Source organism: Brienomyrus brachyistius, chromosome 22 (genome assembly GCF_023856365.1).
Source record: "Brienomyrus brachyistius isolate T26 chromosome 22, BBRACH_0.4, whole genome shotgun sequence".
NCBI classification, from domain to species: Eukaryota; Metazoa; Chordata; class Actinopteri; order Osteoglossiformes; family Mormyridae; genus Brienomyrus; species Brienomyrus brachyistius.
In genome coordinates, this window is record NC_064554.1 from 11,526,334 (window position 1) to 11,552,626 (window position 26,293).

The following is a 26,293-nucleotide window of genomic DNA, read 5'->3' on the forward strand; positions in this document are numbered from 1 at the left end:
GCCGAGCTCAGAATCATCGAGGACGGGGGCACATTCCCGAGGGATGATGAGCGCAGAGCAACCGATCGGCCGGCGCTGGCACTGTCTGCCTGCCTACAGCCGCCGCGATGAGGAGCCGCGCCGCTCCAGGGTGTGTTTACCACTGTAAGAGCAGCAAGAGATCCCCAATGGCAGGAGAGCTGCGCATCATATAGCGGCATAACGGAGATGCGTCTAGACGCCAGTAGGTGAGCCGCCCGGGGTCTGGGCGGAGTGTGCACTGAATACTAAGCATCGTCTGCACCGATCTACTGAAAAGCACCCAGTCTGTACATTTCCATAGAGGAAGTGTGGTGGCATTTTCAAGATACACATTTTTGCACATCGTCTGGGTTCCTATACATGGCGTTTTCTGTCGCATCAGGAACCCACGTGACGCTCCAGTCATCTCTGTGTGACGCAAGAACCCAAAATCACGCTGGACAGACAACCTTCGGTGCTGCTCGCCGGCCAGCAGGTGTCTTAATTAACCAATCAAACGTCAAAATTACAAAACGTTTTCCAGTATATTAGGTCCAGTATATATATATACACACACACATATTGGTAAATGTATTAAATATCCAACAGCTGACCTTTTTGAGAAAAAAAAACATTATTTCACTCAATGTCAGATTTCTTTTTTATTGTAATACCATGATCTCTGGCTTATTATTGGATGGCAGTTGTGTGCTGATGGACCGGTACCCAAAGACACCCCAGCCTGGGTCCCAGCAGAATCTCTGCTGAACCAGCATAGAAGGATGAATCCTGCAGCAAACTGTTAACATTCAGGAACTATATCATTAGTGCTCCTTAGGTGAACTAACAAGTTTTAGCAGTTGTTCCTACAATAGGAAATCTGCTCATTATCTCTGAGTCACAACAATGTTTTACATTGTAACAATAGGATATTATTTGTTAAGCATGACTCAGTATTAGTGTAATGCCATGTTAAACACTAGACTGTTCTGTTTTGACATGAAATTCTTCACTTGATTCTTAAGGCTTTTCGTGGACATATATTTAACCCAGTTCAGCTGATAAACCCTTTGGGATGAGATTACATCATGGAGATGTGGGTAAGACCGCAGTGTACAGAAGAGGCACTGGGGGAAAGAGTGGGGGTGTGGTGGCAGTTCTGTGAAGAGGAGGGGTTTGGGCTGACAGCTGATGCGGTGCCTGGGGGGCAGATATCTGATGGATAATGCTGCATGTAAAAAGCTGACGCATTTTGTGACAGGCCTATTCATCACACGCTTTGTCTGCATACGGAGTTGTTTCTGGCTTCCACAGGTATGTACCTCCGGTGATCTCTGAGCTGAAAGACTGTGGCAATGAAAAAACAATGCACACCTGCTTTTTACCTCTGCCATGGCTCTGCCAGGGACTGCTTTCAGGCGGCTGACACGAACTTCCTCAGACGCAGGTCGTCACGTCGCCGATCGAGTACGAGCCGGATGCATCCATCCATGCTACAGCTGCGTGCTGTCGGGTGTCACACATAACCGGCATCTCAGTAAAGTCCCAAGTCCGTCAGGGGTGTAGAAGGGAATTTGTTTCACTGGGGCGGACATTCTAGGGTGTTCCGTGGGCCCACACTCTGACTCACTGTAACTCACTCTGACTCACTGTGACTTGGTGAACATGGGAGCACAGTCGGATCATGACAACGCTGGCTTTCTGACACAATGTCTATTTCTGAATTTATTTTGATTATTATTTTATTGTGGTACTGTGATATGTGTCTGTAAAATATCATATCTCAATTTTTTTCACACAAGACCACGATCTTCTCATAGGTGTTTTTCCTGATTGTTTTAAAAATAGTAACCATGTTGGTTTTGTTAAACCCAAACAAGTCCCAAATTACCGATGTCAAATTCTTTTTTGTGACCAGCTCCTCCGTGTCGTCCATACTGCCAACTCGCTAAACAGGGAATGTATTGCATGTTGTGCATTGAATGTTGGGCGTGGAAGGAATAGAGAGAGAGAAATGCAAGGCACTACCTACTGGTTTCTATTACTGACTAGTGTGCTGAAACTGATTTGCCTGACAAAACAAATTCAGATGCTTGTGTGAGCCATAGAATTGCTACTGATGGAATGCGCACCGTAGCACGATACTCCACAATCTCTCTGTGACGAGAGAAGACATTTTAATCATTCATGATTTAATACCAGCAAATCGCACACTCCCACTATGACGATCATCCGGCTGTTTTGGTGCCCCCTCCGGTGCCTGCTGCCCTACTCGCAGTGCACCAGCCTTGGTACGCAGAGTCTGCATTGGATTCAAGGGTTTTGTCACATGCAAGGTATACAGTCAGAGCATAAGCGGCGGTGAAATATAAGGTGGTCAACGTCATCCTAGGAAACAGTGATAGCAGAAAGACATTTAAGGTAATGACATGATAATCCATCCATCCATCCAAACCGCTTATCCTACTGGGTCGCGGGGGGGTCCGGAGCCCATCCTGGAAGCAATGGGCACGAGGCAAGGAACAACCCAGGATGGGGGGCCAGCCCATTGCAGGGCACACTCACACACCATTCACTCTCACACGCACACCTATGGGCAATTTAGCATCTCCAATTAGCTGCAGCATGTTTTTGGACTGTGGGGGGAAACCGGAGTACCCGGAGGAAACCCCACGACGACATGGGGGGAACATGCAAACTCCACACACAATGTAACCCAGGCGGAGACTCGAACCCGGGTCCCAGAGGTGTGAGGCAACAGTGCTAACCACTGCACCTCCATGCCGCCCCTGACATGATGATAAACAGACATAAAAGTTATACGGAAAAATAGTTACACTGAAAGCAAAAGTTTTAATAGATAAATAGGCCTGAGATGTGCAACAGCTCTAATAAAGTGCGAAGTGGGTAGATTGATGAATTTAAGCATCAGGCAAGTATAAAGCAGTCTGATGGCAGAGTGCGCAGAAGGATATGCGGAGCGGCTATGTATCTGGCGATAAACTCTTGAATCTTGAGTGTGATGCTGACGGTCGCTAAGCCATCTCTCGCTATAGTCTATGGCTTATCTGTCACACTCTCTCAGTGACCCTGACCTCTGTCCCTCCCCCAAATCCGCACGGGAAGCATGACGGAGCCAACGACTGATGGATCAGCTTGTGCTTTGCATAACAGACATTGTGCAAATACTCCTGATTTATCTTTTTTATTTAACATTCAGGAGGACTGGAGTCTTCATATGTCACACCTTTATAGTAAATCAGCAGTTATTAAAATCACAAATGGGTTGTGTCTGGTGTCCCATAATCCCACGGTGGTCATACAGTTACCCTACACACTGCTGCACCCAATGACTACACACTCCCCCTGCCCCAGCCTGAGACGCTGAAGAGCCATTTTGCATTTGGCTGCAGCATTCATCGCAGAACTGCGGGCATTTGCATGTTGGACTTTGGGAAACCTCTTTCATCGGGCGAATTTGAATTTACGTCAAGGCATCAGGGACCCGAGCACTCTTGGTGTCCGGCTGAGAAAGTCCCACATCTAAATGTGTCCGAAGGTGGCTGTTCCCACATCTGCCTCCGTGAAAATTCCCGTGATTCCGAAAGGAGTGAACACTGGAGTGATTCCATTGTGTCGAGATCATCTTCTTATGCCTGTAGGTCTTTTGGCTGTCTGAGCTCTCCCCCGGGGGCGGTGATAAAGGCTCGATTCATACCGTGGTTGCTGCCAGGCCGCTAAGAGTTTTAATATCCTGTGCTTGTTACATTCGGGCTGTGATTTACCACAACAAAAGCTGCAGCAGGCGAGAATATAAAAGGTAGGACAGGGTGAGGCCTGCGCACAGGCCTGCGCATGTCCAGGGAGGGGGGCGTGGCCACAGCTCACCTGTGTTTGTTACATGCAGGTGTCCCAGCGACGGCATCACAAGCTATTCGTCTGCACAGTGCGTATTGGAGCAAGACTGCGCTGCCCCTGCCTGCCCATGCTGTGTTGTATTTTTGGCTGTGTAGAGACACTCCCCGGGCAACATGTTTACATGGCACAGCTGGCGAAGTTCCGAATTTGACCCCTTTACCGATTTACACGGCTGGAGGTTTGACGGGCAGGTACATTTAGCAGGCACAGTGTTTTGTTCAATCGACGCAGCAATGGGATTGAGATCTAGACTGACCTAGACTTTGGATTTGGGGCCCAAGGTGCTGCTACATGCAGACAATAAATAGGGAGCAGAGCAGAGGAGATGGCACTCCGGCTGGCAATGTGCCGGGCTGGTTGGCAGCCATTCACTGTTGCCATTGGCAACATCGTGATGTTGTTAAGCAACAGCTGCAGAGTGCTCTGCCAATCAGCGAGCAGGCCAGGCTGGGTCACATGGACTCTGTCCAGCCTCAGTATTAATGTGCTCTTCCTCAATCCCCTGACAGTTTAAAGACGTTAAATTCCGCTGAATAATGGTTGTCCCTGCCCATTTTATGTGTACGCGCAACAACCTCGCTGTTGCTACGGAGACATGCCATGCTGGAGAAATATCCAAGTGCTTCCAGCTGACTGTGAATCTCCTAGAACAGCTTTTCATATCGCGGGCTCTTTTCTGCACACGGCTATGCTAATGCTTCGATATCGCATTGAGGAAGACCACAGTGCCATCTGGTGGCTCGATATATTATCACATTGTTTGAAATGATAAGCTGCTGAATCTGGGGCACGCCGTAAGGCCGGGGTAAACACTGCGTGGGATGCCAGTGCAAATACAAGACAATGTGTAAGTTAGTGAATGTATATGTAAAGCAAGATCTATCCATTAGGCAGTATTGTTTGGTTAAATGTATTCTATTCTCTACCCGCCTGTGTTTCACAAAACAAGGTGGGGGGGGGGGGGGGGGGGGGGCAGGGACGGTACCCTGTGACTGTGGGGTAGCACTGTGTTCTGGTGTCTGGAAAACTGCTGCTTCAGTTCCTGTGCCGTCCAGAGCATTCATACCATATGAAGTGTATATCATTTATGGGAAGTGTGCATGAGGTTTGTCTGCTTTGAAAGTGCTGAGATCTCGCGTCTCTCTGTGAGCTTCGCTCTCAGCCGGGTGCAGACAGGAAGGCAAACGCGGCAGAGGCCACCCACAGAGGTGAATATACATTACATTTAATTATATGGAATAAAAATTATTATGTAACTATGATGGAATCAGGATTCTATTTTGGTAGCAACTGTGATGTTGAGGCCATTCGAATCACAGAAAAAAAACCTGTTATGCTCCACAGTGACTGAAACATAACTGAATATAACTTTACATTATAAGTATTGGGACACCCACAGTAATTACAGGGACCGGCCACATAAGCCACAGTCATTGCTGACATACGGGTGTATAGTTAAGCACACAGCCAGGCAACCTGCAGCATCAATGGCGGGACATACAGCCTGTCACTGGACACCATTGGACACCTTCCCAGCAGGTCGGATCTCCACACGTCTGTCCTGCTGGGGCTGCCTTGGTCAACTTGCACAGGAAGTGACTGTGAAGTGGAAACATCTGGGAGAGCTTCAGCCGCAAAGTGGGGGCCACGCAAGCTGACAGAGAGGGACACGATCAGCCAGCAGCGATACCCAACAAGAGTGGCAGCAAATCCCACCATCAATGTGCCAGCATCCAATGGAAAGCCTTCCCAGAAGAGCACAGGGTATTATAGCAACCGCGAGTGAACAAGCTGTATATTAATACCCTTCAATTCAGAGTGAGATGTTGCACAGGCTGGTGTCCCAGTATGTTTGTCCATGTTGTGAAGCTAAATGCATGAGACAAAGCTAAGCTGGTGTGGAGCCTGTTCAGACAGAATAAGAGAATAACGTTTGCAGACATGAAAATGCCTTAATAATTTAAAGTTGAGACGCCACTCTCAAGGCGGGCAAAACTCAATCTAGGTCTGGAATCTAGTTCCCACTCAAATTAGTAATAAAAATAAGTGATATAAAGTTGTATGGGAGTGGCAGAGTGGTGCAGTGGGTAACGTTGTCACATCACACCCCTGGGACCAGCGTTCGAGTCCCCGTCTTGGTTCCATGTGTGTGGAGTTTGCATGTTCTCGTGTTGTTATGGGGTTTCCACTGGGTGCTCCAGTCCCCCACCCCCCAGTCCAAAAACAGTTTCATTGGAGTTACTGAACTGTGCATGTGTGAGGGTGCCCTCTGATTGGTTGGTGCCCTGTCCTGGGTTGTTCCCTGCCTTGCACCCATAAGCTCCAGATCCCCTGTGACCCTGAATAGGAGAAGTGGTTTCAGAAGATGGATGGATGGACAGAATTGTGATTCTCAGTATAGTTCCATTTGTTAATGTATCATTACATGGTAAAGTGGCCTTTTACCTCTTCAAACATGTGTGGAGGTTCCCAGCTAATGTACAACTACTATTAGGCTTTTCAGGGGGCAAAATGGATCAAGTGCCATTAATTTTTTTTTATAAAAGCCATTATGTGCTTGAGTGTCTTGCAGAGCTTTGCTAATTAAGCTTGTTTGGACTGTAATTATGGTATGGCAATCAAGGATGCACCGGGCCCACAAGTACCCCTCAAAGCAGGAGGGTTCAGGAGGGAACATTACACAAGCAGGCTGTCGAGGGCGTGAGCCGCAAAGCCCACCTGCAGGAAGATCACATGTGCAGCTGGCCTCCTTTCTTCTTCTCCCTTGGCCAATTCCCCGCTTCAGCTAAATAAGGACGAGTAAAACTGTGCTGCCAGTAAGTTAAGAAGACCAGATGTGGGCAACACATCTCGGTAAAGTTCATGGTGCATGAGCAGGGAAGTGTAATTATTGCCGTCAGTTAGTGTTGCGCAGTCGGATGGGCTGGGGGCAGAAGCCCCTCACTGGGAGACAGCAGGGGCGCTTTGCGGACTTCAGCCGGGTGAGAGGTAGTTATTTGGGTGGGTTGGTCTCCCTGCTGATTTTGCCTGTTCTGTTCCTACACCGTCTGAGGTAAAAGTCGAGCAGTGGGGACAGATCAGCCGTACTGCCCAGCGACAGAGACCGGCAATCCCTGCTTGTGAGCCGTGCCCCACTGGCTCTTCTTTCCTATATGTAAAAACAATGTGTTAAGGGGATTTCATGAAATCATTTTTTATTTTATTTTTTTTGAGTTACATAAAGCGTGCGACAACAATGTTTTTATCCACTAGAGGGCAGAAGAGGACTGAGCATAAACACGAACAAACGTATATTAAGATACATTAGGGAACTCTGTGCAGGCTTTCCTTCTAAGGGAAGTTGCAAATTAAATTCTCCACGTCTAAGTATCGTAGCGCCGGTGAGATGGCTCCGCTATAGCATTTCTCTTTATGCTCGCGGGCCATGTTAATTATTGTTGTAAATAATTGGACTGCGTCTTCGGTTCATGTAAGTGTGTTTGCTTGTGTGTCCCCCGATCTGTGCTAGTTACACGCGTGTTTCCGTGCCCTCTGTAAGTAGTTACCGTGAATGCCTTATCGTCCAGCAGCAGACCTTCACGTGCTTCTGAATTCGCAGCGGTTGCCGTTAGTGTTAGTAGAGGTTTTCCCTAAAGGGAATTACTGTTTATGTGTGTTCAACGCTCTGCTTATTCAGCTATAGACCTATGGATGATTTGGCAACTACAATTCATCTTAGCAAATTTTGGACTGTGGTAGTAAACCGGGGAACCCTGGTTATTAAGTATTAATTTAATTAACATTCAGATTCAAGTTGAGTGTCCTGCCCCGATCGTCTGCTCCTTTCGTGTGCCACGCCCCCTCGTTAACCTAGTGTGGATTCCGCGTGTCTACCAGCTGTTTCTTGTTGCTGTTATTAGATTTATGTATTAAGTCTGCCTTAGGTATGTTTTCCCCAGTCCGGTCATTGTCGCTGTTGTATGTTTTCCCAATTAAACCCCGTATTCCCTCGATCCCTCGATTCTTGTTCATGCTTCGCCGGTCCGTGCGTGCGCCTTGCACGACACTGAGTACCGATTTATTCAGCTCTTTGCATGTCACAAACGATAAAATGAACAAAATCCTTTAATTACAATATGCAGTACCCCTCTACATATTATATTTTGCACACTAATAACACTCAACCAAAAAATAAATGTAAAAAAAAATGTATAGTAATTTAAATGGCTTATATTATTTTAAGTGCACATTCATTCAGTCTACTGTGAATAAGGGCAGATCAGTAGCGACTTTAACGCAACATAACGACGACGTTTTAATTGTCCTGCTATTTTCTCTGTTCTGTTTATTTTTGGATATTTTCATTCTTTCTCTCTACATTCACATTTCAGTTTCGAGTATATAAGCAATCACCTTTTTAAAAATTACTTTATACATCTGCAGTGCTCTTTAGCCTCGTTTTACAGGTGACACCCCCTCCCCCAAGAGCTGCCAGACCAGGAGCAAAGGCTGGTGTTTCATGCCCCTCAGCACCTGCGCAAGAGGCAACGCTGGCTGGTTTTGCACTAAGCAGACTCACTCCATCGATCCTGCTTCTGCATAGAGCACAGAAGGCAAGGGCTGGGCCGCTTTTCAGCGTCATCACCCGCAGCAGATATGCCAGGGTTTCTGCGTTTAAAGTTGGGCGAAATCGATCGATCGATCAATCAATCAAACAAACCTTTACTAAAGACTCAGGGTCCAGATAAAAGACAAAACATCACACAGGATAGCTATAGAAATACACACATAACCAATACACAAAGTACATGCAAAAATAAAATCGTAATTTTAGCAGAATATAAATGAGTGTTCTACAAGGAGGACACGGTCGCGGTTAGTAACACGTCTATCCATTCTTACGCCGCTAGAGCCAAGATGTTTTTCATTTTCAGATTCATTAAGTCGGCAAATAAATGTATACATTAGATTTCTTAATTGGTACTTAAAAGTCCACAGTCCTGCAGCCACAAACAGCTCATTTGCATTACACCATCTGGGTCACTTAAGTAATATTCTCCTGGTATCATTATATGCTAATTAAAGTCTCTGCAGTCCTGATTTTCTGTAATTATAAGTGGTATAGAGTGGCGTCTATTATGCTCTGAACAAAAACATCTTCACTCCATCCCTACACATGGCAAACTTATGTAGGAGGGCAGGAACTCATGCGACATCATACAGCGTTTCTATATGTATCTTACTGTGTGTCACTTGTGCCGTCATAAAAGGTCTAAGATATTTTACCTTATTACAGACACGAAGATTGTCATTAGGTCAGCAGTCAGCAGATTCGAAACATTTGTCGTCTTTGGTTCTACAGGTTATGCCAACACTCTTACTGTGTGGTTTCCTGCTGCACTGCAAACAGAACATAAGTCACATCAGTAGACTTTGGTTGAAAACCACAAGGTCACCACAAGGTCATCTGCCTGCATAATATGATTCAGTAAAATATTGCCAATCTCACACCCAGTATTACAAGCTCTTAATTGTTTGGACGGACCATCAATGTGCAGATTAAACAGCAGGAGGTGACAAAATTCCCCCCATCACACCCCATCACTAGGATCAAAAATGTGGCCCCGACACTGTTGGCCCATTTTACTTCCGTGGTCTGCTGGAAATACCAGCAGGTCGGAATTCTCCCAGTTATATTAGGGAATACGTATGGGAATACGTCTTGACACAGTTTTCCCGGGAAATCGCCTGACAGTCAGGAGTAACATTACGCCGCAGCCCAGACTGATATGGCTGGTGTAGACCAACGCTTTTATTCAGATAAACAGCTAATATTCCAGGGAGACCTACAGCTAAGATGATGATTCCCGTGCTGATTCATTGGGTGACTGATTTTCCTGCATCATCGCTGTTATTATAGGACCCCGCCTTCAGAACTGTCTCCTGCCTGTTAAATATGAACTTCCTCTTACTCTGAGGTAGCTGGATCATAAAAGAGGCAAAGGTTACAGGAGAAGAGGATGTAATTGCATCCAACTCTTATAAACACAAAATGTGAGCATATATTTTGGGACATGGGAATCACTGTGTACGTGTTAGCAGTTAAAATGCGACGTGCAGCTTCCCTGAGCCTCAAAGCTTTACTGGGATAATGTGAAACAATCTGGATATGAAACAAACCTGCACAACCAGGACTGGACTGGCATTGAACATCACCCTGGACTATGGGGTTTCCCACTGTAAATTCTGCCAAGTGTGGGGGGGGGTCTCTCACGATGAATTTTCAGGAGTGGGGGGTCCCACAGTAAATTTAGCCAACCGACGTACTCATCAACCCACCAGGAAAATGCCCAGCTGGCCAGATGGATAACCAAGCCCTTTCTACACCAGTATGATTATTCACGACACTGCGCTCACCACTGCCCTTTACACGTCCACCACAGTATCTGATGGTGCCGTAGCAACAAACGCAAACCTGATATCCAGCGAGGAGAAGCAGGCATGGTATGAAGAAGAGTGACTAGTGGGATCTCTGCCAGGAGATTCCTTACCGAATCCATTAGGGAAAACTGCTGTAAATAAACATTTCCTTCCTTCTCTCTCAGCCAGAAAATCCTGCCTGGGATAATAACCGTAGGTGGGTCCTGATCTGCGTTTCCATAGGCAGACACCTGCACTGAGGACCAGCGAACCTTCGTCTTTGATATTTACTGTGTAGAAGAAGGTGACATTGAGGTTTGAAGGCAAAACAAAGCACTAAACCGGCCAGCGATTTCAGGGTGTCTCTGCAGCGCTGATGTCTTTCTCCTTTTTTATTGCTATTATTACAATTGAAATTGTTATTTGTTTTGCTGACGGCCCCCGCTGTGGCGGAGATAGGTGTTTCGTCATAATGATGATAATTATGTTAACAGGATGCATGAAGGAGGAAGGGGCTCTTAGATCTGTGAGGCGAGACATGCCATAAAGGCAGGGGGGATGTGGAACTTTCCTCCTTCACAAGGCTGGACCCAGACAGACCAGGCTGGTTCTTGATGTACCAAAAGTTGTTAATGTGATTTGTGCATTAAATCCACATCAAACTGCCAATTTCACCACATTAACCCAACAGATTCCAATGAAGAAAAATGAATGACCGGCGGAAGTGTGATCAAGCCTGTGCCGATTTAACTCTTCACGCTCTTCTGTGACACAAACGGGGACGACCTTCCTGTGATTCTGGGTGGCTACAGTATTTCTACCTGTTATTAAACTGATAAATAACCTCAACCGGAGGTCAGGAGGGGCAAAGGAGGCCAATGAGGTAACTAATTAGCTAAAACATAAGCTTACAGAACATAAACATTTACTGACGGGAGTCAGGGCTGAGGATTCTGAATATTTGTGAGTTTATTTTACACTCATGAGAATGAGGAACTCCCTCTGACTTCCCTAAGCCTCCTGTTTATTATACAAATTCCCATTTGACCGATATCCAAACATGCTAGGCCACTGGACCGAGGCATAGACACACCTCTCATTAAAGCCGATTCACTGTGAGAGTAGGAGGCAGCAGAGTTAATGCTCATTTGCAATCTCATATATAACAATATATGTCATTATAATTTATAATAGGCTGTTGTCAGAGTGACACCCTGGAACATGGGCGTGCAGACACACATATACACACAAACACACACACACACACACATACACACATATACACACATACACACACACACACATACACACACACACACATACACACATATACACACATATACACACATACACACACACACACATACACACATATACACACATACACACAAACACACACACACATACACACACAGACACACATATACACACACACACACACATATACACACACACACACACATACACACATATACACACACACACAAACACACACACACATACACACACACACACATACACACATATACACAGACACAGACACATGTATACACAGCCATTGTCTGGCTGCAAGAGTTACTGGGAGTACTGGGTTCTGACTGACACACAATCCAGCGTGACGCTTTCAAATGTTACTGGCCATCATGCTCTAGGGTCAAAGAGCTTGTTTCCAAAAGGACTATGACAGGATGCTGACTCACCTTACTGGGGATCATGGGAAAAAATGGCATGATGACCAGTTAATGATTCTGCCAGACATGGCGTTTCGGGTCTCGGGGCCACAGGAAGGCAGACCCCAGTGTCAGTCTTATATGCGGGACGGTGCCCCCGAGCTCGGACTCTAACCCCGGGCTTCTGCTTCTCACAGGCGTGAGTCCATGGGCGGCTGGGTCCCTGGGGCAGGACCGTATGCGTCACTCCACTGGGTGACTTTGGAAAAGAATGTGAAATGTGGGACTCAAATCCACAAAGGCGTCTTACTTTCTAAGAAAGGGGAGGTATTATTATTCATTATAATAAGTATAGAAAATGTCGTATTAAGGAGAGAAGAATCAAGAGTTTGTGCTGACATAATGGGGAAGTGACCCTAACTAGTTACCAGCAAGCAGAGCTGCTGGGATCTCTGTGCTCACAAATCCACACACAGATACACACACACACACACGAAAAATCCTGAGTAATTTATTGTGATTCTCACAGGGATACTTACTGCCTCTTATTGTAAACACTCCAGCTTGTGCCGTAAAACAACACGGTTTTTCTCATAAAACCTTTCTTTAAAAAAAACCCGAAGGAGAATGTTAATATCCTGTCTGGGAAACATTTGACTTGCTTGTTTCCTCAGACTAATAAATGTCTGTGAGCTTGAACAAGCAGCTTCCTGATGAGTGATTTGGGGCACAATGCTGTCTCGCTCGCAGTTCTGAGACACTTTTCACTTTTTAAACAACATAAGAACATAAGAATTTTACAAACAAGAGGAGACCATTCGGCCCATCAAGCTTGTTAACTAATAGCTCAGAGCTGATAAAATCTTATCTAGCTCTGATTTAAAGGAACCCAGGGTTTAGCTTGCACTACACTAGCAGGAAGACTATTCCATAGTCTAACTACACGCTGTGTAAAGAAGTGCTTCCTCAAATTCATTTTAAAATGTTCTCCCGCTAATTTCCACCTATGGCCACGAGTTCTTCTGAATTGTTTTGCTGCCCGGCCCTGTTCCCAGAGATCCATCACGCCACACAGCTCAGGTACTCTATGTCCTAAATTAACACACCTGATATGGAAAATCAGGCCCTTCTCTAGCCTCTCAGTATTAGTCGGCTATGTTGAAGCTCTGCAGGCTGGCAGGCCTGCAGGTAAACTCTGCCCTGGGGCTGCTGCATGCAGGCCTCTGGACGCCAGGAGATACACCACAAACCCCCCCCCCCCCCCCCCACCATCGGTAATGAATGGAAATGAAGGGGTCGTATTACCGATCCTGCCCACCTACCTTCTATATGTCCTTCTCAAAGCGACAGCCCACACCTGACCTAGGATAATCGAATTGGGCCGAATGACGGGAGCGATGGGGGAAACAAGGACTCAGGATCCCATTACCGTGATGAATTTCAGGCTCGGAATCTGCAGCTGAGCGTGGAAGGCTGTATGTGAACATTCCCAGGGGTCTGTCGCTCTCCTGCGGCCAGGAACTGTGTATAAAACGATAGTCTTGGAGGTTCTTGGAGGACTGAAAAAGGGAGCAGAAAGTCCGACCTGGGACACCGTGCTGTCAGTAAGATCCTCTTTATCTTCTCAGGGGCCCCAGGCAAGACTTTACTGGAGGGGGGACAAATAATCGTTTCACTTCCTTCACACTACAGAAAATTCGAGGGCCCTGTTCCGCCCATTCTGATTGTCTGCATGCTTTAGCCAACCTGGAATTAGTCACTTTATAGGAACCTATTGAGTATCTTTTATCAGAAGACACTGACTGTTAGCAACCGATAATCCACCCCACGATGCATTTCTGCTCTCTTTCTAGGTCATACGCTTCTGGATTAGGTCCTGAGCACCTCTGAATGCTTCTCTCCGCTTCTCTGCAGCTCATACCTCTATACTCTGGTTTCGGAGTCACGCCCTGTGGCTTCTTACAGCTGACTGATTTGGGAGACTCCCCCCGCTCAGCCGTGACACCGGAGTGGTGCTGACCAAGCACCTTCTCGCTCTCTGTGAACCCATTTGACCTGCTGAAGGCTCCGTCGTTCCGGGAATTCCTCTGTTTCATCTTATTTGTGCCTCGCATTAATATTTTTAATAAAGTTCAAAGTTATGCTGCTGTGGACGGAACTCCGCGTTAACATCACCAGGCCAAAGAAAAGAATAAACAGGCAATGCCATGTTATTTTCTAGGAAAAAAACCTGAGAATGCAGTATTGGACAGAGTGTCCTTTGAGTTTGCAGCCTTCTTCTGATTACTCAACACCGTCTTTATAAAAGCATGTCTGAACACTTTTCCAGTTTTAAGACCCAGCCGAGACTGAAAAAAACAGTGAGTCTGAACAAACAGAAGGACTTCAGATGTATTTCTTACAGTCCAATACATAACAGGGACATACCTGGTCCCTGAGGAATGTTGCAGTATCAATTGAAAACAGACTCATTTCAACTGTTATTCTACGAACCAACATTAAGCCTCCAGGAATAAGAGATAAAAAATAAGTGTAACATTCTCCAGGCATGAGGGATTCATTACTTCTTGGACGCTAATAGGATGGCAGGGTCTCTGGCAGACTGAGGCCGGCCCTGTCAGTCTCTGGGTTCCAGCTGAAGACCCCTCGAAGGTCAGGGGACTGCCGGGCGCCGGTATGGTGTGGGGACGGGACCCGCTTCCATAACTCAGCGTCGCTTTCACTCTCCGGGGGACTAAAGCCCTGCCAGGATTCCCACATTATTTATGGCCTCTTAAATATTCCTTAGCACTAACAAAGAAACTGTCGGTGAGTATTTGTTAGCGGGGGACCGGGGGATTGGGGGAGGGGGCGGGGCAGGGGTGATGTATGTTAAGAGTATTGTGGGTAAATTCCCGCTGTGCACACTCTGTACAGGAGTGCATGTGGCAGTGTTGTTCGTCTTTTTCAGGATGTACTGTTTCAGGCTCCGCAGGAAAACACCAGCACTGCCATGAGGAAAAAAACATGGCAAAAAAAAGTGGAGATTCTGCACAGCATGTAAAAGTGAGTTATTATTTTATGCCTTCTGGGAGTCCTCCTACATTTCTGCTGTCCGCTTTCCGCCTGCAGCTGCCCGTCTCCACCCCTGAACCGGTCACATCTGGCTGCGTAACCAGGCCCTCGCCCCACCCTAATCTTCACCTTTCTCCACGCCAGATACAAGCAGCCAGTGACCTTGAACGGTACGCTGCGCTTGCATGCTTCGAAGCACACTTTATCTTGTCACCTCATGGCAGGAATTCACAGTGCACCTCCTCGCAGCCCCCCACCACACCCCACCCCCTCCAGAGTCTAGCGGCTACCTGAAATGCAACATTCAACCGTCGGGAAGGTGGGGGGGGGGACTTTAAATGGACATCTGAGTGTTACATGACAGCAGTTACCACACTAGTCCTGAATAATCCTATTTCTATGACAGGCTGAACTCTCTCACTTCGGGCGCGGCCAGCAATGCCGGGGTGCCGTTGAGAGCCATGTGTTCACAACTTTCCAGGAAAGGGAGTCTGCACATACCCCCCTTAGTGCCTCTGAGCAGAACCCCATAGCATGATAATTAGAAACTGAAACGTTGCACAACGCCTTGGCTTCCTTCACTCACGGTCACGTGAAGCTCATCAGTGCAGCCGGGATTCCTGCGGCCCCCAGGCCGTGGTCTAGTGCTCTTCACGGCTGCTTGCCAGGCAGCATCTGAGCAGAAAGCATGCTGCTAACTGGCCGTTCTCAGGAAAAGCGCATGCCTGACACATTCCCCGCTGCAGCCCCTCGATCCCCCGGCGTATGATAAACACTTCAGCGTTTATGGACCATTCCCTTCCTCCACAGTGATTTGTGTGTGGTTTTTGTTGGCCATGAAGTTTTTTGACCCCTGAGAACGTGGAACTGGGGGAAGGAAAGGGAAGAGAACAACCAAACCCACAGAGGAGCCGCACCCCCAGAGCAGCTGTGGACACTGAGAAGCCATGCCCACAGATTAGCCACACCCACAGAGAAGCCACGCCCGCCTGTTAGCCGCACCCACTAAGAAGCCACGCCCACTGTGTCCACTCCCCTGATCTAGAAAAACAACAAACAACAGGACCAGCAGGCAGAACCCTAGAGGCCAACGTTTACACCCAGATCCCAGTGGGACCATGTTACTCGTGGACAGCTGTCAGTAAATATGACACATGGTGGCAACATGGGGAGGGTGGATCAGGGGCAAAACAAGAACAAATGCAAACAACCGGCTACTTTCTGTTCGTGCCTTTTGGAGCGGATGCTGGCGGTCATGTGACCTGGCACGGCTGTGTAATGTCACCTCCAGCTGGGGGGTGTCCCCAAGGTCTCCCAAGAGCCTGAAGAGTAAACAGCCCACACAGTCATGTACCTAGATCCTAGGCTCACCATCACGCGCTAGATGGCTTGTTGATGTTTGCCTCAGAGAAAGAAAAACAAACCAAGTTTTATCTCACAGGTGGCCCCTGGGGAGATTTTATTTAAACTGAAGCATACAATAGCTTACCGGTTATTAATGATTATATAATATAAAATTCAGTAACATATTTTGTTCACAGTAGTAACATTGCAACAGAAGCAGGTCACAGAGAGTCATTATACACTGTGGCAGCAGCTCAGTCCCAGAGCTGGCAGGTGCTCCAAAGATGCAGGCGGCATGAAAACCCGGGTTTCTAAGGTCCTACGTTATTACATTAGGCATCAAAAAATGCTCAACAAGTCTCCTACCAAAAAATACAATTATAATACGAGGTGAAAGCCGCATGGAAAAGCAGGAAGCTCTACCCTGTCCTGTGCAGATGTCCAAAGGAAGAGGTTCAGGGAATAGGAAGCAGGAAGGGTGAGGCTCTGGCAGGTTACGGTGCCCAGCAGCAAAGCCAGTCCAGCCATCCAAAAGGTCCTCCTCAATAATGGCTACCTGCTGCCCCTAGAGGTTGGCACGTGCCCTGCATCAGCATGCATGTTTATTGGAGGGAGTAACAGGGCCTCTCCTCCAAGACTGTGGGAATAGACTCAAATTGGCACTTTTCCTTGGAATGGGGCTTCAGCATGGTCCATGCTCTTTGCAATTCCCTGTCCTCATTTTGGGAGTGACCTGGGAGACCTTTCTCAATGATCTTCTGCTTGGCTTGACGGGGAAACAGAAGCTGGGGAAAGTGTCCCTCCAGTTCAGATACCGGAATATGGTACCAGACGTCATAAGCAAACCAAAGCTTTTACAGCAGCAGTCTTAGATTGAAGCATGACAGCCCTCACAGAGCACAGTGAGCCATTACCAACCAAGAAATCGTAATAACATAACAACATATCCTGGCATATCTCACAAAATGAGTAATGGAAAATTCCAGAAGAAGCTGACGATGACATGGGCCGCAGGAGACCCTGTGCTCATTGGTTAGTGGCAGGAGACCCTGTGCTCCTTGGTTAGCTACAGGAAACCCTGTGCTCATTGATTAGCGGCAGGAGACCCTGTGCTCACTAGTTAACGACAGGAGGCCCTGTGTTCACTGGTTAGCGACAGGAGACCCTGTGCTTACTGGTTAGCAGCAGGAGACCCTGTGCTCACTGGTTAGCGACAGGAGACCCTGTGCTCACTGGTTAGCAACAGGAGACCCTGTGTTCATTGATTAGAGCCTTCGACTGGTTTTCCTCACTCTTCGATCCCTTTGGATTTGTCCTTTTGTTACTTCAAAGGGTCAAAGTTCACCCTTAGTGACTGTGTAAGGGGTCCAGCCAGCAGTTCAGCTTCTACAGTGTCTGGGGTTCTGATTTCGCATTAAAACACGTCTCCATCTGGATGCCCTGCAAAAAAATAAAACACACATCAGCTCATAAGCTTCCTTCAGTCTTTTTTTAAGTATTAAGCTACTAAAATGTTAGAGCTGCCCTGTGTATTATAAGATTACGGTGTAGTTACTGGCAGTATAACCCTGCTGAGATTCCTGGACACATTTCTTACTTACTTGTTACAGATTATGGAGGCAAATGTAACCTCTGAACTGTGTACTTGCTCAGTATTAAGCATAATCGGATAGGATCAATTTTAGCCCAGACGAGGTCACATCTCTCATCCATAACTACAGATTGATTTAGTGACGAAGGACAGGGAAGTCGTTTTACCCAGTTTGTGCAAATCAATCCAGAGAGGGTAAGTGTCACTACACTCATAAACACGTCGAGCAATCAGTCACCGAAAATCAGCGTCTGTTCCAGCGCTGAATGGCCACCAAAACCCCATCAACACGAACACAGAGGTGCTGCCTCAAAGCTACATAAGATTCCCATTTATCTTAACATACCAACGATCACAATGCCATCGCTTGAAGAAAAACTATAGCTTTAACACAACTGCCATGGAGACTAAAGTGGCATGACATGGGACACTCAGGAGGTGTGATCTTTGGATGCAACACCCAAAGGAATGTAGGACCTACCGACATCTGTCACCCTGCATCTGTACTAGACACCTCAACAATTTATAACTGTCAGGCGGCTATGTGGTCCGTTTGCATTCCTTTCTAGGAGTATTTATTTGAGATGTATATGTTTATAACTCAAACGAGTTTGTCTCTATGAAAACCCCTGTGTCTCTATGAAAAGTGCAGTGTCTCAGCTGGATGCCTTCAGCTGCCCTGAGTTAATGCTCCAGTAAGCACCACTGCAAGACACTCTACTCTAGATCCAGTGATTGCCAAAGTGGCATTAGGTCATTGTCCAGATCAAAGTATAGCAAGGAGCTAAGAATGTGCAGAGGAACATCCCCTATCCTCCCCCTCGTGTCCTTCCAGACAACTCTCTATATGGCAAGAAAGGATCAAGAAAGGATCAAAACACAAGGCTCGTGATGGGCACGGTAGAGTGGGTGTCTACAGAATCTTTGAATATGTAGCATTTTCAAATATGATAACCTCTTCAGATAACAATCTCCTGATTTTGTCACCTACAAAACACCATCAGCCATGAAGATTAAGCAGACATTCATGCAGGTAGGGGTATCTACATCTTTTTGAGTTAACACTTCACTGCTGGGTATCTATTATCGATCATCCTACCACTAGCCTGTCGCATTCTTTTTCTTTTAAGAATCCTCTTCAGAGCTAAACTGTGAGGCTGGAGAATTAGCTTTACTATACTATTGTCCCAAAAGTACCTGGCAATTCCGCTGGTGTCCATTGAATCCGTTGCTGTTCAGGAGCACCAAGGAGTTGTTGGTGTTGGCCCTTCGCAGATGGGGTCTCCCTGGGTTGTTGGACTGAACCCCAGGGACCCTGTGTATGCAGAGGACCTTGAGGAAACTCTGCTTAAAGTTGTCAGAGAGGAAGCCGTACAGCACTGGGTTGGCGCAGCTGTTGACGTAGGTCAGGATCACGGTGAAGAAGTAGAGACCCGCTGTGAAACTGCTCCCAGGGAGAATGATAACAAGGTTGACCATGTTGGTGACGTAAAAGGGCATCCAGCAGAACAGAAACACCAGCACCATGATCACTACCATTCGCGTCACTTTGCGTTCGGACCTGCGTCTGCTGGTCAGCCCAGCACGAGCCCCCACAGACCGGATCTTAATGATGATGAGGATGTAGCAAAAGCTGATGACCAGCAGGGGGCCAAGGAAGCCCAGGACGGCTGTGTAGAGGATGAAGGCAGTTGACCAAAAATTGTGAGGCTCTGGCCAGCTTATATTACAGGTGTCGAAGTCTTCCTGGACATCAGCGTAGATGATAACAGGAAGTACCACCAAGATGGACAGCAGCCACACCAAGCCGTTGATAACCTTAGCTAACTGTGGCCTTCGCCAATTTGCACTCCTGATGGGGTGAACCACCGCAAGGTAGCGGTCAATGCTCATCACGGTCAGGGAGAAGATGCCCGTAAACTGGTTGATGGAGTCGGTTGTCATGACCACACGGCACAGGAACGACCCAAAGGGCCAGTAGGACAGAACATTCTGGGTGGTGAGGAAAGGCAGTCCAAGGACGTAGAGCTCGTCGGCCACCGAGAGGTTGAGGATGTACAAATTGGTGACGGTTTTCATCTTGGCGTAGCGTAGGACGACGTAGATGGCCAGCATATTCCCCAGCAAGCCAACAACAAACACAGTCAGAGAGATCATTGACACCACGATGATACTCTCTCCCTGAAGGCTGGTGTAATTACCCAGTGAGTTATTCCCCATAGAGCCAGCAGAATGGTTGAAGCCACCTGTGATAGAGGGCAGCTCCACTGATGTCATCTTCGCTATGGATCTGTTGGTCATGGGGTCTGGCTTGGAAGTAGGATGTCCGAGGATTTGAGGGCCAAAGTTTGTGAGAGAAAACACAGCTGAAAATGCAAATAGAATATTCTTTAGATAACAGTATCACAAAGCAATACGACACAAGGGTCTATAACACACTCAGATAGTCCAAGAAGAACTTCTTTAAAGCATACAAACCAAGAAGATGCATTTGAATGAAACTGCAGCACACATTCATTAACAAATTCAATCACCTCTAGGTGTTCAGAGGAGACCAGACACAGATAATTCATGCAAATCACGTTGCTCGTTCCATTGTTTTCCAAACCCATTCTGGTTTATGACAAAAGAAGCTAAAATAATCATACAGAAAAATACCACCTATGATAGGTCCTATTAAACTGACTGTCATAAACTGAATTCTTCTTGGCGAGATCACAGGAGAGTTAACGAGAGTCTGCTGAAGTGGGCAGATTTGTGTTTGTCTCTGGTCGCTCGCGTTTCCAGCTGTCTGAACTTTGGCTTTTAGACAACGCCGGGATCAGAGAGTCTGGTCAGCAGAACTGGGTTCATTGGGAGCAGAAAAATAAGAGGAATGGGTCAGTGCTGAGAAGAAGCACAGCCCTGCGCCACACAATGTTTCTATGCTGTAATGTTTTCTGGAACCATTGCAGTTTCCATTTGTGGCGTGGTGTTAATACGGAAAGCTATGCTCTAATCAGGGGTGCTAACACCGATCCAGCGGGAACATTGATTCAGATATAATCACTGCACTTTTACCTTCTTTGGCCTGTTCATGCAGAACAACTTCCCCATCTTTCTGCATCTCATGTCTTCCAAATCCACTTTGCTCCCCTTGAATGGTTTACAAACAGCTCAAAATAGCAGAGATGCAAACAGCGGTACTGCGTTTTATGACGCTTCCCCCTCATTCCGCATACTGTCAGGAGCTCATGCATTATTCATGTTTTTTAATATCTTTTCTAAAGGGTATGACTGCAGAGCAGATAAAGATCCTCAAACACCGTGTATCTTAATTTCACAGTTTGATGAGCACAAAATCACATTTCTTATGTAAAGCATTTACTGAGGACAACTCTGCGGAAAGCACTTAAACTTCGAGAGCCCCGTTTATCACGCAGTGGAATTTTGAGGCAATGGGACCCCCCTTCCCTGTGTGTAATTTAACACCCAAACACTGGAGAAGACAATCCCTCCACCCCCATCCCCATATTTAGGAATGTTTAACTTATTAAGGGCTCTACTTTAACTAAAAGCAGGACAGGAGCGCACAGGCCAGGATGGGCCTCGGACAGAGCCAGCGGAGCAGAGGAGCTGCATGCCACGGGCCTTCGCCAACATCTGCTCCTGTTCGGCGGCCCAGTTTCTGCGCTGCCTTTTTCGAGGGAAAAGACCAAAACATGAGGCTGTACATTCCACGGCACCCATGGGCATTCATTTATGGATATATTCAAGAGGGAGAGCCTCTGCACCACTTACAAGGCTGCCAGAGAGACTCTTACTGCATTCACTGTGTATTTAATGCATAACCGTTTCATTTCCATGTTTGTTTGCTGAATAATTCACATATCTTCATTATTTACACAATACTGCAATGCTTGCTTTAGCTTTTAATTGCAATAAAACGATTTTGAACTTTGAATTTGAAAATGTTCTTACTCTATTAAAAACTATTGAACCACAACACAAAAACACCAAGTTGTTAATCTGAAACTATTTTCCTGGCAGCTCATGTGAGTACTAACCCTTGGTGTGCTGAACTCCCAAATATTAATGCAGCGTGAAGGTCAGTTCTTTCTTGCAAGTGTATTGATGATAGCAGACTATTAGACTTATTATAACAAAGAATGATACTGCAGCGGTACTGATAAACGCGGCACAGTGATTAAAATTCAATCAAATTCGATTAAAGCATGAAAAGCATTTAAAAAAATAAACTCTTTAAATCTTTACTAAATGATTCCAGTTTCAAAAATTCGTAGAGTGCAAAGTGTATCCTGACCTTCGGCCAAAACAGTCAGCAAACGTGTCCCTCTCTCTTCTGTTGCAAAAATAATTTTCACTGAACCGAGACTCAAAACAAGCGGATGGCGTCATCGCCTTTATTGTGAGTAGACATGAATACGCAGAAACTGTTTGAAAACAAAGTGTGTTTAACTTGTGTTGAACTCAGTCCACAGGGCGAAAGCATTTACATTAAAAAGTGAAATGTTTTACATTTTTATATTTTAAAGCGTGTGTGTGTGTGTGTGTGTGTGGGGGGGGGGTCAATTAATTGTTTTAAAAGACGTTTTGTTGCAATTGCAGCAGCAAATTAAGGTGGGGTGACATCGCGATATTAAATCGTGAACGTTTGCATCGTGGCTTCGGTCTAGGTGTCAGACCCGTTACACCCTTAATTTATACCCAGTGTCTCCCACAGAACTTGAGGCTTGGGCTGGCAGGGGTGCCGGTGTGTGCGTGTGCACGGGCCAGGAGACGAGCCAGGGCTTTCTTAAATGAATTATCATAACACCAGGATTTCCTGCTTCGTCTTACAGGAGAGTGCTGAACATGAGGAAACTCAGAGAAGAAACTGTTATTTAGATATATGCTCAAAAAATACTGAACCACGCATAAAAGATTTAACGTCAAGTTAAACCGGTTGGTTTTCCCTTTTACACAGACTCAGTGCTATAAAAACTCCTACGTTAGCGGATATAAATTAATTTTGTCCTTAGGAACCAAATTAGCTAACCGGATTTATCGCTAATGAAAGCTTCCATATATGACAAGCCACAAAATGCGGCTGCTTGAGCAAACCTGTTGAAATTAAGTAGGATGCCACTATCCGACTAGCAAGTTCATTCACAAGCTCCTGAGAACAGCGCTGCTGTTTGCTAATAGTTGTATTTTTCTGTCCTATAATTACGTTCTGTGAGCAATATCTGATGATAGGCTATATTTTACTACATACTTCACCTTAAGGCAATTTGCACTGAGCACTAAAGCAGCGTCTTTACTTGGGCTACTGGTCAATAGAATACGAAGATTGATAACGAGCAAGCTGGGCCCAATAGGGTGTGTCACGGGATTTACTTAATCTAGGTTGTATTTAAACGTCTGTAATCCTGGGGATAAAAGGTCTTAAAATAACCGAAAATAAATAGATACGTTACATTTTTAGTATTTTAAGATTTTTAAATACATTAAAACAATATCTCATATTATTTTGTTACATATTACAACAGAAAAATATAAATGACAAAAGACTCAAAAAGTAATTAAATACTTATTTTTGAATACATTTAATTGAAATACTGTCAATTTCTGTGAATGGACAGTAGAGACGTGTCCCTTCCAATATTGTGGGAGCATCGTGTGTGTTTAGGGGGTGAGGGTTCGGGGCTAATTTGATCCCTACCATTATTGAAACCAAACCCGCGTTCTTTACCCGAATACTGAAGCAGTGACTTCGGGTACGGCACTGGAGGAAGGCAGACACATATGCAACACGCGGCAAGCTGATCCCGGTGGTAAGTGGGGATGTCACTGAACCACAGCTAAGGATTGCAAACGTTAGCCGTTCTAAGAATCGGTCTTGAGCAACAGAGTATTTTCAGAATAAAATCATCCATCCATTTTCTATGCACTGTCAGAAAAAGTACCAATTTGTACCTTTGAGGTACAATCACTTGTCACTGCAGGGCTGTGCCCTATTTTCTGACAGTGCATCCGTTTGTCCTACGCAGACTCCGGAGCTGGTCTCGCAAGGTGGAAGATAAATGAAGCACATTAATTGGTTCATAATGTTACATAATTGATTCATTACGTTATATCTATATATAAGCACATTAGGGTACTGCGTAGGCTGCACCGTCTGAGGGAAAAGACGCGCTAGAGGAACATGGACTGGCATGCGAGTCATTCAGGTCTATAAACTGGACAGAGGACATTCCTCGATCCGACACGAACTGGGAGCGCACCACTGTCATGGTGTTAAGTTAAGACGGCAGACCTGTCACTGGGCCGCTTGTAAAACCGGCTCTGTCGCTAAACGGGACGTTTACCATGCGCTGCCTCTTGGAGCATGGTAACGTTAGCATCGAGGGCATAGGAGAGTTTGTTACGATACAGAAACTGCGGTGAAAAAAATATATACAAAGAGAATTAGGTGCAGAAAAAAAGTCCATCCCTTTGAAATAATGTTCAGTCGTTCATAACATAAAGAGAAATACATTTTAAGTAACTTAAGTAACCTGAGTACCCAAACTTGATACAAATCAAATATTTAAATGTGAAATATTCAAATATTTCCACAGCAATTTGTATTCTAATACGTATGTATGAAAGGGGGGTACATACCTTTACGTTTTTAAACGCTGTCCATGGTACTCTGTATTGTCAGCAGGTTACTGGCGCGCCGTGTCTCTCCATACTGTCTTACGCACTTCGCTTCACTTTCTTTCCAGTTCAGTTCTCAGGAGTGACTCGCACCGACTCCAGAAGTACCGCGGGTAACTGCGGCTACTGCGTTGTTCCCTGCCATGCGGTCGTTCCTCTCATTTTCTATATTCCATTTGGATGGGCGTATATACTACTATGCTTGCCATTGTCTTTGACATCCTAATACATGATAGAGACCATGCTGTTTTTAAAAGTACAATATGCACCGCAGATTTTATGAGTGGCTGCCTATAAGGACTTTCCTTAGTGTACTGAAATGTTTAGCTCCAGCCGGGCGTTTTGGAGTGGAGCCCGACCCTTGCCTTGGTATTTAACATGCAGAAAAACACATGACACCGAGCTGCTCACGTCATGCTATTTCCGTGCAGGTTTCACTGATTCCTTATTGAACACCAGGAGGTCCATACATCATGAACTGACTTGTTGCAGAAACTCGAAGGAATTGGAGGGACGAAGTAAAAAATGTTTTATGCTGAAAGGGGTTATTTTTTTAAAAGTTTTTTCATTAGACAGTATTATTTCTATTCCAAAATTCTTGGAGTACCTGTATTTTATTATTACGGTATGTGCGCCAAACTAAACCCACAAGTGTAACATTTCAATTGTGTGAGGAAACAGACCCCTTTGACGAGTTGCGTATGGAACTAGGAAGAAGCTAGTTAATCCTCAGGAAGCTAGTTAATCCTCAGGAAGCTAGTTCTACTTAATTTTGAACCCCGTTCTTGCTTTACTTACACAGCTGGAGGAAAGGTGAGTAGAGAGAACGAGGGAGTTCTGCTTCTAGTTGAGTAACACCCACACCGTTCCTGTATGAGTTTCAGGTGAGTATATGAGGGTGACTTTGCTGCTTCCTCTCTTCTAAATATACAACCCTGACACACACAGGGTTGCCTCGAGGTTCACTTTTTGAGCACTCGGGATTATTAAACCAATATGTCCTGCAACCAGTGGAAAAAAGGTAAGTATGAGCTGACCGGGCAGCTAGGAAATGTCAAACTGCTGGACAGTGCTTGATGAAAAGGAGTCGGACGTGCGAGCCAGTGTGACCCAGAGAGCACAGCACACTTCGCCGCCGAGTGAATGGCACTGATACAGGAAAAGATAAAGGAGACAATAAGTATTTACGCAGCGCACACTGATGTCTGTTTGCCAGCAACCCGTCGAAATCATTCGTGCGTTATGCACAAGTAATAGAACAATAGACCAGAGCAAAGCATCCGAGCCGTGAAAATTTGCACACGTCAGCATTTGAAACTGAGACATTCTCAGCTTTCCAAAAATAATGCAAAATCAGGAAATTTACAGTCACAGCATAGTGGAATTGTAAAGCTTAACATTAACTCGCCTCTGTTTAACAGATAATTACACACTAGAGATTACAATCTTCTGTCTGGGATGTTTTTAATGCCTGGCCATCCTGTCCTTGCTCTCAATTGAAGGGTAACTACAGTTTTATCCAGGCAACAACTATTAGATTACACCCTTCAACACAGTCTACATTAATGCTCAAACCCCAGCCTCAGTCTGCATCCTGTGCAAAACTTGCCATTTTGATCAATTGCATTTGAAA

At 45.8% G+C, this 26,293-nt stretch overlaps 1 protein-coding gene across 3 annotated transcripts; it reads right to left on the minus strand.

Moving 5' to 3' along the window:
• Positions 1 to 16,469: 16,469 nt before the first annotated feature.
• On the minus strand, positions 16,470 to 25,317 carry LOC125718265 (somatostatin receptor type 5-like). Of its 3 annotated transcripts, none has more exons than XM_048991965.1 (3): positions 24,622 to 25,317; positions 19,174 to 20,342; positions 16,470 to 17,825 (listed from the first exon to the last, which is right to left on the minus strand). In XM_048991965.1, exons 2-3 carry the CDS (start codon positions 20,275 to 20,277, stop codon positions 17,772 to 17,774), a joined length of 1,158 nt encoding a protein of 385 aa, XP_048847922.1. In that variant the 5' UTR covers positions 20,278 to 20,342; positions 24,622 to 25,317; the 3' UTR covers positions 16,470 to 17,771. The 3 variants fall into 3 exon arrangements, with proteins under 3 accessions (XP_048847922.1, XP_048847921.1, XP_048847923.1); XM_048991964.1 differs by lacking the exon at positions 24,622 to 25,317 and adding an exon at positions 20,638 to 20,679; XM_048991966.1 differs by lacking the exon at positions 24,622 to 25,317 and adding an exon at positions 20,511 to 20,647.
• Positions 25,318 to 26,293: the final 976 nt, after the last annotated feature.